Source organism: Periplaneta americana, chromosome 7, assembly GCF_040183065.1.
Source record: "Periplaneta americana isolate PAMFEO1 chromosome 7, P.americana_PAMFEO1_priV1, whole genome shotgun sequence".
Classification (NCBI taxonomy): domain Eukaryota; kingdom Metazoa; phylum Arthropoda; class Insecta; order Blattodea; family Blattidae; genus Periplaneta; species Periplaneta americana.
The window spans coordinates 145,977,975-145,992,014 of record NC_091123.1 but is presented as its reverse complement, the minus strand read 5'-3'; the positions used below and the strand labels follow the sequence as shown (position 1 = coordinate 145,992,014).

At 35.9% G+C, this 14,040-nt stretch overlaps 2 protein-coding genes across 4 annotated transcripts in view; both read left to right on the top strand.

Annotated features, from left to right (window-relative positions):
* mub (poly(rC)-binding protein mub) overlaps positions 1-6,171 on the top strand; it is a 155,149-nt gene extending 148,978 nt beyond the window's left edge. For all 3 annotated transcript variants that reach the window (XM_069831478.1, XM_069831477.1, XM_069831476.1), the window contains exon 10: positions 1,616-6,171. In XM_069831478.1, coding sequence (XP_069687579.1) covers positions 1,616-1,700 — 85 coding nt within the window. In that variant the 3' untranslated portion in view covers positions 1,701-6,171. The remainder of the gene's footprint in view (positions 1-1,615) is intronic.
* Positions 6,172-6,273: 102 nt separating this feature from the next.
* LOC138703527 (fatty acid synthase-like) overlaps positions 6,274-14,040 on the top strand; it is a 78,912-nt gene continuing 71,145 nt past the window's right edge. The window contains exon 1 of the mRNA XM_069831452.1: positions 6,274-6,515. The gene's annotated coding sequence lies outside the window, so the exon portion shown is untranslated. The remainder of the gene's footprint in view (positions 6,516-14,040) is intronic.

Below are 14,040 nucleotides of genomic sequence, written 5' to 3'. Positions count from 1 at the left end.
CATCAATATCATTGATGTGCTTGCAGAGCACTTAACATCGTGTGTCAACATTTTTCTTTTATGTAAAATGTTTGTGCTGTGATTGCATTTGTAAACATGCAAAATTCCATTTATACACTACTTTCAACAACCTTGAAATTAATGAAGTATCATGGGGTTGCTTTGTTTTTAAGTGGAAGTTGAAATGTGGCTTTCTAGTGTTACAAAATGGAAGGATTTTGGAATGTATTATTGTTCCTTATTCAGGTTATGTTATCCACAGCAGAAATACAGTGAATATTATTGTGAAAAGTATATTTTGTTTTATCAGTAAATTAAATTTTTTAGTAGCAAGTTTGTTGGTGTTTACATCAAAATGCTCAGGAGAAACTTTTAGAGAATAGAAAGCTTTCTTTCTTTTCAACATTACTTATTCAATTCACAGTTGGAGTGAGGCACCTTTGCCCGAAAACTATATAAATTTTAAATCTCTTAATAACAGTTTTTATGGTGACTAGCAGATGTTTTGACGTCCTTTATGAAAGTGGCTAACATATAATACTCGTGTAGTCGGAAAACTATGAAAATACAATCTGAAGAGAGGATGGAAGGGTTACAGTTACATGAAATTGTAGTTGCGAGCCTATATACAATGATGAGGATATATACAATACAATCTGAAGAGAGGATGGAAGGGTTACAGTTACATGAAATTGTAGTTGCGAGCCTATATACAATGATGCTTTATGTGTAGCTTAGTTGAAGAAATTCTGTCAGTGTGAACTTAATAAAAATCATCTTGATAATGAATGTAATACCACATGTGAACCAAATGTTTTAAACAGTAATATTTTCTGGCATCACATGTAAGTGAAAATGGTTGGAAGTTACACAACACTTAATTTATTAGTACCACCACTGGTTTACTGATTTGTTTGAATTACTTGCTGTAATGTAGTGGTACTCCCTGTTTGAAGACAGGACAAATGGTTCCTCTGTTGCATGGAGCTGTAGTGCCCATGTTGCAGTTTTGCATGCAGTTTACAGCCCCTGTACCTATTGCTAGGTTGTTGACACCCTCTGCTCCTTGCAAGAATCGCTCACAGACGGAAATTGTTTGTCAGATCATCGCATCATTAAATGTGAAAGATAAACACTAACCTCATGGACGAGGGTGCCTTGAGCTGAAGGTAAATATGTTGGCTCTTCTTGGCTAATTTGTTCTTTGTTCACTGTAATTAACTTATTCTAGTGGTGTTGCCTTCAGATGAAGTGAGTGAAACTACCGATACTTTTGTGTGGAAAATGAAATGTGTGTTCTCAGTATTGAATTTTCAGATTGATGAGAGCCAAAATATTGTACTTACTGCATTTGTCAGACTGTAATGGAGGAGGTTTGCTTCTTGAAAGATTGATGTTACGATAACATTAGTTATCATGATACCACATAATGATGGCATATGATTCATGTATGTTGCAAGCGAACATGGATTTCCTGTCCTGAAATAGTTGAGATACTGACTTGTCAGCCAGTTACAGGTTTATTGCAGATGCGCGATGTTGGGTATGTAGACATGTGGCAGCATTGGAGCTGTTTAATGTCTGCTACATGACATTCTGTTTGCGTTTGTTGCAGGATATCAATGGAGACAGCTGGCATGCCGATGCCCGGGTACCACTATATCACACCCAATCACATTGTCAAGGCTCCGATACACTAATGTAAAGTATATTGTAATTGTGTAAGGAGCTCTGCCCAACTGTTTCCTTCTCAGGCTCCTGCGGAGAGGAGGGAATACTTGTGTAGGATTTGCAGAAGTTTGTATTGGGAAAATTTGTTGTAACAAACTCATCTGTGTGAGAACGAGTTGTGATGGAAATAATGCGAGTAGAGAACAAGGAGGCAAGCATTGTTTTCCAGGTCGATAGAAAACAAGAATTGTTTCACTGGTTGAAACAATGTTCGGGCAAATTCATGCAGTATTTTCCAAGTTGAAAGTAGAGCATATCTGGTATAAACAATGCTTGCAGGCATGGGACAATTTTTAAAGCTAGGACAAGGGCATATAGTGTGAAAGTAATACTCGCTGAATGCCAGGACTGCAGGCAAGTCAGTTGGATGGTGGTAAAGGGATCAAGCCAAAGATTTGTGATTCTTTTGTTGTTTTTTTATTAATAATCATATACTAGAAATGTTATACATTATTTATTATTATTATTTATTATTACTACTACTACTACTATTACTACTATATATATATTAAGGTATCTGTATCGATTTGTTTCCCTCGAGTGTTTCGATTTTGCATAACACCTAGTCTAGTGATCTTATTAGGAGTGAAGTCTTTCTCACAGTAGCCAGTAGTTTGATGTGGATTCTTCTTGCCGCAGACTTAGGTTTCTTATTAGATTTACCCATACTGCTGAATCTTATATATCATCTCAGTTAGTGTCTTCCTGAGAAAGTAATAAGTCAAATCTCGAGATGGAATGATGCTAAATTGACCATATCAGCCCAGGCATATCCTGGAGGACGTTTGCTCACGTGGTGGAGAGGAGCTCTGAAACATCACATATTTTTAGCATATCAGACGGGTAGACACCACATGTGGGACAATAAGTGACCCGCCATATGTAGGACATATCCCTTTTCTTCCAAAGCTTCTCAGTCATATCTTCCATGTAATATCATACATACCCTTTTAATATTGAAATGTGCCAAATCTTATTTAATATAATCCAGTTTTTAATAAGAAAGTAACAATTTAATGCTCATCTTTAAGAAAGAAGGCATAAATTTTTAAGAAACTGAAAGGATCACATTTTAGAGGAATCTCCATTTATGAACAAAAAACATAGTTTTAGGAAATATTTATTTTATTTTGTGTGCAGGTTCTTTGTCTAACAAATGTATCATTGTTGTTTTAGTCAGGACTAAGTCACTTGTGTACATAAACTGACAGCACTAGCCGATGGCAAATCACTGTTGCTGTGATTAGAGATAGCTTATTATGATTATGATTACGATTACTATTATTATGATTATCGTCATCTATTGGGCGAGATGCACGGGATGGGATGAGGCTGCTCTATCCAACAAAGGTGGATATGGTAGTGGTGATGATGGTAGTGAGTTTTTATGTGAGAGAGATGACAAAAAAGTGTTTGGACATATCACATGTGATGATGTGTGATAATGAGTAGAATGTGTCTATCACATGTGATGCGGATTCAATACAAATGTCAAAATATACATTTTTTCTGTGCATTTTAAAATGATTCCAGAGAATAAACAAAGTTTTTTATGCTCACATATAGCAAAGATAAAGACATATCTTTTAAAAGAAATTTAGCTTGATACAAATGATAAGCTTTAAATCAATCGAACCTGATGAGCAGGTAGGGTGAGCAGGAGGAGCATGGTAACAACGCGGACAATCTGCATATTGTTTTCTGTGTCGATTAGTGTGTTGTCGCACTTCTTTATGAATGAGTGTTGGTATCTTGGTTACACTTGTAGAGATGTAGGTTGTTTTTGTTTTGTTTAGGAGATCTGCAATGTTCTGCAATTTTTTAATCAGAATAATATAATTGTTATGTACCAGTGTTTTGTACTATATAAAATGAAATATCTTGACTGAAAAGATATTTTTGTGCAAAGAGCAAATGGTTTTATCTAAGCTAATAACGGTATTATTATTATTATTATTATTAATATTATTATTATTATTATTAATAATGTGTACCAAGGAAACTTGCCCCAATAATGCAAAGCACCAACGTAGTATAGCCCGTTCTCTCTCTCTCTTTCTCTCTCTTGCACCTTTACATCGTTTGCCATGTTTAAAGAGTTAGTTTATAACATGATGCACTTTTGTCTCTCCCTTGAACAGATACCCGTCATACTTCGGGTGGCTGTTTGAGGCTTCTTTTCATGTTTCCAGACTCACGTTAGATTGAAGAGGTATCCAAATTTTACAATATCTTAGGTAAATAGTTTCCATCATGATGCATAAAATATAATTGGCAGGAGGAAAAAGCTCACTACTATTTTGTATATTGCAGGCTGTTGCCTTTTGACGGACAGCTTTTTTCTCCTCCGCACATATCTTTATGTGAGTAACATTGTACTTCATTATGTAGTGATTCCACCACTGTTCACGGCTGTGGTTTCAGATAGGTAACATAATTGACTCCCTCTCTCTCTTTTTTTTTGTTGCTATTTTTTTAAGATGATGAGACGGTGGTGAAGTCTCTCTCGAACCTTGTCCTTGTGACATGAAGGCAAAAACATCCGGTAGATGCCCATCCCTCTACCCCCCTATCTGTGTTCTAGCCAGACAATTCTAAAGCAAACTGGTGTGAAGACGACGTGTTGTGCCCATACCCATGACACCCCTCTTTGTGGCGTTTGAGTTACTTTCCAATGCAGGGAGTAGTTATTAATGAGCTCAGAGCAATAATCAGAAACTGTTTATGTTGAATCGGATGATACAAGTCATGGAGCACAGGGGCCTTAAAACAGTAACTACTTTTTTTACAAAAAGCTTTTCAGTTGTTTCTATTCCTTTCCATTGAATGTGCGCCCATTTGGACATTTGTACGCAAGGCAATCAAGTAATGTAATACTAATAATATACCTTTCTTCCAAAGAAAAGATTCCTTAAAAGTATTTAACAATGTTGATTCTTTATTGATAATATAAAAATGCTGTTTGTATTTTGAACAGAAGCTTGTTAGTTCGCTCGCTGCCGACAGTAGTCATTTGTTTACAAGTTGGGACAATTGTAAATATCCTGACGCAGTGTCCAACTTGAGAGACTGACTGACTGTTAGTTTCTAGTGCGGCTGCGAATTCTTTTACTTTCACTGATTTTTAGATGCGTGGGTAGTTCCCTTGTGATGGAGTCTTTCAGGAGACGATTTGGCATCCATTTTGTTTCTGTGATGACGCGGCTTCAGCCGTAGCACACCGGCGATGGGCAGAACCTTCGAGGTTCGCAAGTCAAATTAGCGTGCCAAACACTCTGCTGTGCCAAATCCCAGATCACATCGTGCGGGTGCACGGGGGACCCGTGTCATCGTAACGCAAAGCTCAGGAAACTTGTCTGTACCTGTCCCACTGCTGGCCTCTTGTGGGCGTCTTCCATGCCAGTCCCAGACAGTACCTGCAGGACTAGTGTGAGGTAAGACATGACGAATTTGGCACGGAAGAAGAACACAGTGAGGTCGAGAAATTAATGAATGTTGATAGACCTCCGAACCCTCCTGATACATCCAACCGTCTGAACATGAAAACGAGACACCCTATCTAAAACCCAAACCAAGGCTACCACAGTGCGTGTGAGCGAACAGAAGATTTTTCTAGCCTTTAATGAACAGGGTCATAATTAACATATTTAAATAAGTAAATAATTAAAAAATAATAAGTAGTTGTGTAAGAATGAGACTACGTATATGCGAGCGTGGTTGTTCAAATCAGTATTGTTTTTTATGTGTTTTTAACATTTTTTGAATGGGGAGGGTAGAGGACTAGCATTCTTAGAGGTGCCAAATTTTTGTGTACTGGAACAGCAGGGACACCTCAGTATGATACGTGGCAACACGTACGATACAATGAGAGCTAGTCATGTGTTCCATCAATCAGGGATTGAGGTTAATAAACGTATTTAATAAAACATCATTGGGAGGGGAGAAGGATGGGGAATCTTTGTAAATAATATTATTATTCAGGGTGATGCTTTTATTATTGTCATCACACGGCAAATCAAAAAGAAATATTACTATAAATAAAATTCTGTGTTGTTAGTGCTTCTTGCTTGCTACTAGAGAGAAACACAACCTGCGCATTTCAGCTTGGTGGTGTGGGAGTACAAATAGAAGAAGTGGGCAAGGCAAGGCCAGTCGAGAGACATGCAGTTCTCCAAGCTGAAATGGGTGGGGAGAATATGTTTGTAGTCATTCATTCGGAAAAGTAAAAAGAATCAGAAATCAAAGATGTTTTATTACTGCTAATATAATAGTGTTAAAAGTAAAGGGCAATAATATTGAAGTAAAAGAAATAAAAAAAATACCAGGCATAAAAAGACAAGTTTTAGAACTGCACATGTACTGCTGTCTTGTAAGCTGTTACTATTAACACATTGTGTACTGTTTGTTTTGTTTATTAAAGTGTGTATATTTAGAAAAGAATGTTTCATTTTCCAGTACTCTTCTGCCCTCCCACCTCCTTTTCCTTCTCATAATGGAGGCTTTTTGGTTGCTGAGCATATTGATTATAAATGGATTTTGCATGCTGTCGTCATTCTTGTGTAATGCTTCCTGGTTCGTGTCCGCTTCGCTTGATCGGAACATGTTATGCTAAGGTGCCAAGCCAATGCCCTCTCAACTTCCTGCAATTGTGTGGTGAGCTGACGCAGATAGACATATCGACCTGGTCCCTAGTTTACAACTTTCTGCTTTGAGGTAAGGTGCTGCTGGATTGACTGTGTGACACGTACCTGATCTAGAGAAGAACATTTTGTTTTTTTGTTGCGGTAAGTCTTACACACTTTTGTGTTCATAAATTATAATAAATTATGTGGAATTTTATCTAATACAAATGTTTTAAATATGTACCAAATATACTTTGAACAAATCCTCTGTAAAACATCTCTGGCCACTGGCATAGTCTAGGGGAAGCAAGCAGGACTCATGTTCTAAGGCTTGAGCATGAGGTGGATTTCTGCTTTGCCTGATTATCAGGTTGGATCCTTTCCAAGATTTTCCCAAACTAAGGTAAATGTCAGGTAATCATAACAAATTGTCAAACTCAACTTTCAAGTTAGCAACTTGCTATCACTATTTCTATCAGTGCTTGATGTCCTCACAGTTGATACAGGCAACCATTATTACAGCCCGCTTATTACGCTATCCCGTGTAATACGCTTTTTTTGTCCGGTCCCTGCAGATTTCATATATAACACCTTTATAAAATACCCCATTTGTTGCGCTCAAGTCCCGCATAATACTCTGATTTTGTGGAATATTTTCGATGTAATTTTCAGCAATGTACTGTAACAGCAATGAAACATCTTGGTCACTGAACTCACTGGTGCCATTAACCTGAAAACTATTAGTATTCGACCCTTTACCTGCACATTTAAACCTTCATAATTCATACCTTAGTATACCTCACCCTCGTATTACGCTCTCTTATTCGACTCTTAACCTGCGTGCTTAAAGCCTACATACAGTTACAATACCTCACCCTCTTGCTAACCCTCTCTCACTCTCAAACAGCATTCCTCACTCGGCCGTAATAAAATTCTGGAAATTTTTGCTGGGCAGTTTGTTATCCTTTAGTGTATTGAAGTGTCTGTGAATGTCATTACAATGATTGTCAAACAAAAAGTGCTTTCTGTGTCGGAAAAATTGGAAATGTTGCTCATGTACGATGAAAACAGTACTCTTACTCAGAAACAACTCTCTGATTCATTAGGAATCCCATCATCGATATTAAGAATGATAATAAAAAATCGCGACTCAATCACTACAGTTGCGACGTCGTCAGGAGGATGTAATAGCAGGAAAGTGAAGTGTGGTAAACATGAGGACTTGGAGAACACGCACACTGCAAACAACTATGTATAAATGACTTTTTTTCCGAAAGAATTAAGTACAGTACATATTGTAAATGTCTTTGGCGTACAGTACAGTAATTACATAATGAAGTAATACTGTATTACCTTTCATGGATCATGTAGTTCAATAAAGAAAAATGCTAATAGATACTGTATATAAGTCAAAATTAGTATACCTGCCTAATGCGTGGCTTACACCCGGTCCCTTGAACAGCGTCTTGTCGGGGTTTTACTGTACTTATTTTTTTAACTCTTCAAAATGGAAATCAGGTGATTCAGAGCATAGTGTATACTAGGTTTGCAATCTCTCCCAGAATTCCTGGACTCCTGTATTTCACCTTATTTTATTGGAATCGCTAGTTTCCGTTATTTCTGTGGGCTTTTTCTGCATTTTTTGCACCATGTAATCAATTGCAGGGTGCTATTTTTCTTTGCTTTATTGTATATTTTGTAATAGTAATGCACATGATTTGTCAATTTCGCAGTAGACATAATCTCCGTGTAATAGATAATGATGTGGTGAAGTTTCATTTCTGTGAGTTAATTAGTTCGAGTAATTAACAAAAAATATTTTGAAAAATTTGCATAATTCAAAATGAAATGGGTCGCTCAATTTTTCAGTAAAATGTTTGTTTTTTTTTTTTTTTTTTTTTTTTGCAAGATCAGTAGCATATTTAGAAAATCATTACGCATTAGTTTTCCTATATATATATATATATATATATATATATATATATATATATATATATATATATATATATATATACTACAAAAGGAGGAACACATTTTTTATAACCACTGTATACCTAAAAATAAAAATTTTCTATTGCTACTATAAGTATTTCATTTTCTATTTTAAAAAGTATTCATTTAATCATAAAACCCATATGCTATGTTGTTAACCACAGTATATAGAACATGCAGTAAAAATTTCATGTTCCTAGCATTGAAATTGTAAAGAGCCTTTACACTTCGAATCTGACAAAATGTATTGGAAAAACAAAGTGTGAGAAAACACCTTGTAAAATTCGGATGGAATTGGAAGTTCAAGGTTGCAGCCATTTATATAATGCATAATTTTTATGTTTTCAAGCGCCACAGAGCATTGAAACATGCTCAACATAAATAAGAGATTGCTGATTAAGTGTTCGCATAGGCTTCCACGGTTGGTGTACATGCTGTGTGGATAAGCTTCAGGGCTTCTACTGCGTTGTCTCGGTGTTGGTGGCTGACGTTTCGACCGCTGTGTTGTGGCCATCTTCAGAGCAGTTGTTGGATAAGGAAATAGTCTGCGAGCTTGTATATATATATATATATATATAGTAGTCTCGATGGGTGGAGTACTTGCGGTGATAGGTTGTAGGTTCTCCTTCTGGCATCTGATTGGTCCTATGTTGTCAAAGTCAAAGATAAACTTCCATACCTCCAATCAGCCGGAATATACATGATCCCTTGCTCCTGCGGTTTAAAATACATAGGCCAAACTGGACGTACGGTGGAAGATAGAAGGAAGGAACACATCTGACTCTGCAAATACGGACCATACAAAAAATCAGCAATAGCCTTACACTCAGCAGATTCAGGCCACGCCATCGAATTCGACAATATCAAGATAATAGATAAAGAAGGCAACTTATACAGAAGACTGGTTAAAGAAGCCTTCCACATCAAACAACATCCCAACAACATCAACAAGGACGAGGGGTTACAACTCAGCAACTCATGGGGAAGTCTATTCCAAGATCATACATAGGAACAAGAAACCAGGTCTCCACATGTACGCCCTTCATCCGGACATTGGGCACGGTATCAAGGTCACTCTTTCGGACCTTATGAGGGCCAGTATTTAATATGAATACTCCCCTTCATACAGACCTCAACCGGATTGGACAACATAGGACCAATCAGATGCCAGAAGGAGAACCTACGACCTATCACTGCAAGTACTCCCTCCATCGAGACTACTATATATATATATATATACACATACATACATACGTACGAGCTCGCAGACTATTTCCTTATCCAACAACTGCTCTGAAGATGACCACAACACAGCTGTCAAAATGTCAGCCACCAACACTGAGACAACGCGGTAGAAGCCCTGAAGCTTATCCACACACCATTGCTGATTGATTTTTCACAAGAAATCGAAAATGCGATTTTTGATTGATAATTACCAAAATTTCACCCATATCCCTTAAGTAAAGGAATATACGAACAAAAAGTGTATGTTATTAAAATTAAATTAGCTAAAAATATAAAACTTATGGTTTATATGTAATGGACATAAATGCAAACTTTTGTTGGGAATTAAAAAAATTGTCTTCTTTTTATTGTGGAATTTTCACTAATAATGGGTACTTGACTGTTTGTTATTCACCCATGTGAAGCCAATTGTGTAGACCAATTTACTGACAGAGTAATTTGCCCAGGGTGTGCAATTGGAGACTGGTCTACGCTACACACATGGTGAGATGAGATGATGATAGAGATTTGTTGGGATGCCAGAGGGGAACCAGAGCTTGAAACTGGGTCCACACGAAAGTACAGCACTCTAATCATTATACCTACCAATGTGGTGGCTGAATTATAATATTGTTAATTTAGAATGTGAAATTCTGTCAGTCTTTTGTAATTTCCTAATTTTCAGTCTCTTAACTTTCTATTAGCGTTTGTCTGCATGATTACAGTAAAAATAATGTAAGAAATTGAGGAAGAGATGTGTATGACAGGCACAGAAATCTTGTAACAGAGAAAGGACATGTAGGCTATAGCTTGGAGTGGAGACAGCCATAATATATGTAGGCCTAAGTACCTGGTAGCAGTGGAATTGATAGTGAGGTAAGTCTGAAAATTTGTTATGGTATTATCCGATATTCATCTTACATTTTGAGAAAGCCTCTGATAAAACGTGACCAGCTAATTAACCCAAGCAAGATTATAAAGTCCATACCTGAGCACAGCCTCACATGATTTAACAGTAGTACAGAGTGAAATGGAAGTGACAGAAAGAACTAGAACTGGAGAGATTGTTAAAACTACTTACGAAAGTGTATCCCAACAGGAAGAAAGGAAAAATGTAAGTATGGTCCAAGAAACAGTGTATATGATAGTTTAAATAGAGAAAACATTAACAGACCATAATTTGGCAACTTAGAAAACAACTATGTACTGTACCAGTGGTTAAAACAATTTTTAATAAATTGTTAACAAAGGTTATTTCAATTCTTGTGTGGAACTTCTTTCACCTAGATGTACAACTATCCAAAGCCAAAATATCGTTGAATTTCAGTTACTCATGTGGATTTATTTGTTAAAAAATATATATACACACATACACAAAAACTGTGGAGTGTGGATCATAGGGAAAATTACGGTATTTAGCTTTTAATTTGTGTTTAATAGTTCACATAAAGCACTGAAGAATCAGTCATTTCAAAACTATATTTAGTTCATTTTTTGGTTTTCTCTAAAATCTGTTACATCATTGCTTTAAGCATGAAAATATTCATGAAAATTATAGTTGCGATATGTTTGAACTAGAATTTTTTTACTCAATTTTAATTTTATTATTCCATTTTTTTAACTGAGGAAACATTTTGCACTGTAACCATTGTATTCTTTACCTGTCATAATTAGGAACATTAAATCCAGATGTTTGAGATGTGCAGGGGATGTAGCACGTATGAGCGAATCCAGAAATGCATATAGAGTGTTAGTTGGGAGGGGAAAAAGATTTTTATGGAGGCTGAGACATAAATGGGAGAATAATATTAAAATGTATTTGAGAGAGGTGAGATATGATTATAGAGACTGGATTAATCTTGCACAGGATAGGGATCAATGGCAGGCTTATGTGAGGACGGCAGTGAACTACAGGTTCCTTAAAAGCCATAACTAAGTAAAAGGAAACACTTTGCTCAAAATAATTTTGATTTCGAAATGTTCAATGTGAAATAAATGATCATGTACATAATTCTTTGGAGGTAAGCTACCTGTTTGGAATTACCAATACTGAAAGTTTTTAGTAAACCTTAAAACTTTATTCGCTTGAGAGTGTTATCACCAGGGAACTAGAGTGTGATTTTTCTAAATAACCTAGGCTAGTATAGTAAAAGCTCAAAAAATCATTCACAGCTCTATTTTGTTTTTTGGGAAGAAGCTCCCTTAGTAATATTTTGCATATATGTTGCCAACCATAGGTCGGTAACTTATAACTACTTTCTTGTTTATTTTAATAAAATGTTTATTGAAGCAAATGTAAAGTACCTGTGTAGATTTTTTATGTCTTAGAATTATGTGCATAAGGAACAGTATTTTCAACTTCTTGGATGCAGAACTGTTAGTAATCCTAATCCAATTCCATAATATGTTTGAGAGGGAAAGGAACGGGCCACCCTATTTCATTATTTCCTGGCTTGGTTGCCTCATATGTGGTGCCTTATTGGCATTACTTGCAAGGTTCAAATCTGTCTTCGGACAGTTGACTAATCAACAACTATATGCTTGAAAAGGTTTCCTCTTTCTTCGCATATTGATTACATTTGTGACTATCAATGCTCCCCATGACTTAATGCCTCTTGAAGCAGCAGTGACCTTTCAGTATCTGTTCCCTTATTTGATTCCTTTAATTTACTGAGGAGTGAGGCAATAGTATTTGTGTATTCCAAATACTTGCACATTGCAGAAAAGTTAGTAATCTGAAAGAGAAACTGGGTTAATGGTCAGAGAAGTCGGTAAATACCAATAAGAGACTTATCTTCTCTTGTAGCAGAATGAATAGTTCGTTGGTTTACAAGTAAAACACATTAAGTCAAAAATATTACTGTCCTCTTTGATTTATAGATTTATGTAGTTCTTCAGTATAAAATTCTCCATAGGTAAAATAGCCCCTCATCCAGATCTCTGGGCAGGGTCTGCATTGGGGAGACCAGAAATTAAATGACTAAATATTTGGAAATCAAAAACAATACTGTGTAAGAACTTGAGAACAAAGCTCAATTTTGGAATGAGAAACAGCATAGTGGCAAATATAATCTCAGATTGAAATATGGTGTGTGTCAGTCAAATACAGAAGCGAAATCTGTTCTTCATAACACCGAGTACCACATTTAAGGATCGTGAAATATTGATATAAAAAGATATAGAAATATCAGTACTAAAATTTCACCAATGGAACTCCAGATCTTTAAGAAATAAAATTGAATTATTAAAACAGGATATTCAAGACAAAAAAAGTTTGGTAATTTGCATACAAGAAGAATCTTTACTGAATACTGATATTTCAAAACTTGCTAAATTTTCTAATTACAAAATTTTTAACTTGTTTCGTGAAGATAAAGATGGTGGAGGAATTGATATGACCCACAACGCAATTGTTCTGTTAATATACTTGAAACGAAACAGAGAACTGAAGAACATGCCAAATAGATCAGTACAACATTGTTGAAAGTAATTATCCATATCACTTATTAATGTGTATACACCTCCAAATCCAAACCTTTCATTGGGTGATGTAGAACAGCAATCAGCACAGTGCACTCTCATGCTGGTGTCTATTTCAAGCGAGCATCTGCTGCATCCATGGCTGCTGGTGGGTAAGCAGTATTGCTTGTACATTGGCGGCATTTCCTTTGTGCCAGGAATTACGTGACTTGTTAGTGGAATTCAGCAATAATAGTTTAATCAAGTACGCAATATTCACATAAGCATTTAATTAAACATATTTTATATAATTAATAAATACTTCGCATGTTCGTTTATAATGTGAGTAACTTAAAAAAAAAATGTTTATATATCAATGTCTCCTTTGAAATTGAGGGATCCAGTGGAAGAAGGGGACAAACCACAAATCCTGATGTGTAGAATATCTCCTTATTTCACTGGAATGTGATGAAAATAATACTTTCAGACTAAACTCTATGACAACATATTATTCCAATGGTGTAATTCACTTCTGTAAAATTTGGGATTTAAGAGCACAGATGGCAGAGCATTCCAGTTTATGTAAATATCTTAATTGTGACTTATTCATTATCTGACTGGACACTTCATCACATAAAGGATTAACACAATTGAGGGGCTGAGTCTCAGCTGTGCTCAAACATTAGTGTCTAATATATGTACAAAAATTGGTCGAAAGAAGAAAAAAAACTTCTAGAAAAATCAATCATAAATACAGACTTTATTTTCACAATATCCATATTTATGTTAATTTAGAATATATGTACACATTGTACACTTCTTGCAATTTTTCTTCTTGGCGATTATGTTTCTTTATTAATTTATTATTGCCAAACATGCTCACAGAGACGAGATTTGAAAAATGTATGTGTCCATGTCAAGTAGTCGATTTATCCATAACAGTAGTTTTTGTTTGAATGCTTTCATGTTTCCAAACAATTGAACAATTGTATGATCTCCATCTTCTAGGTAA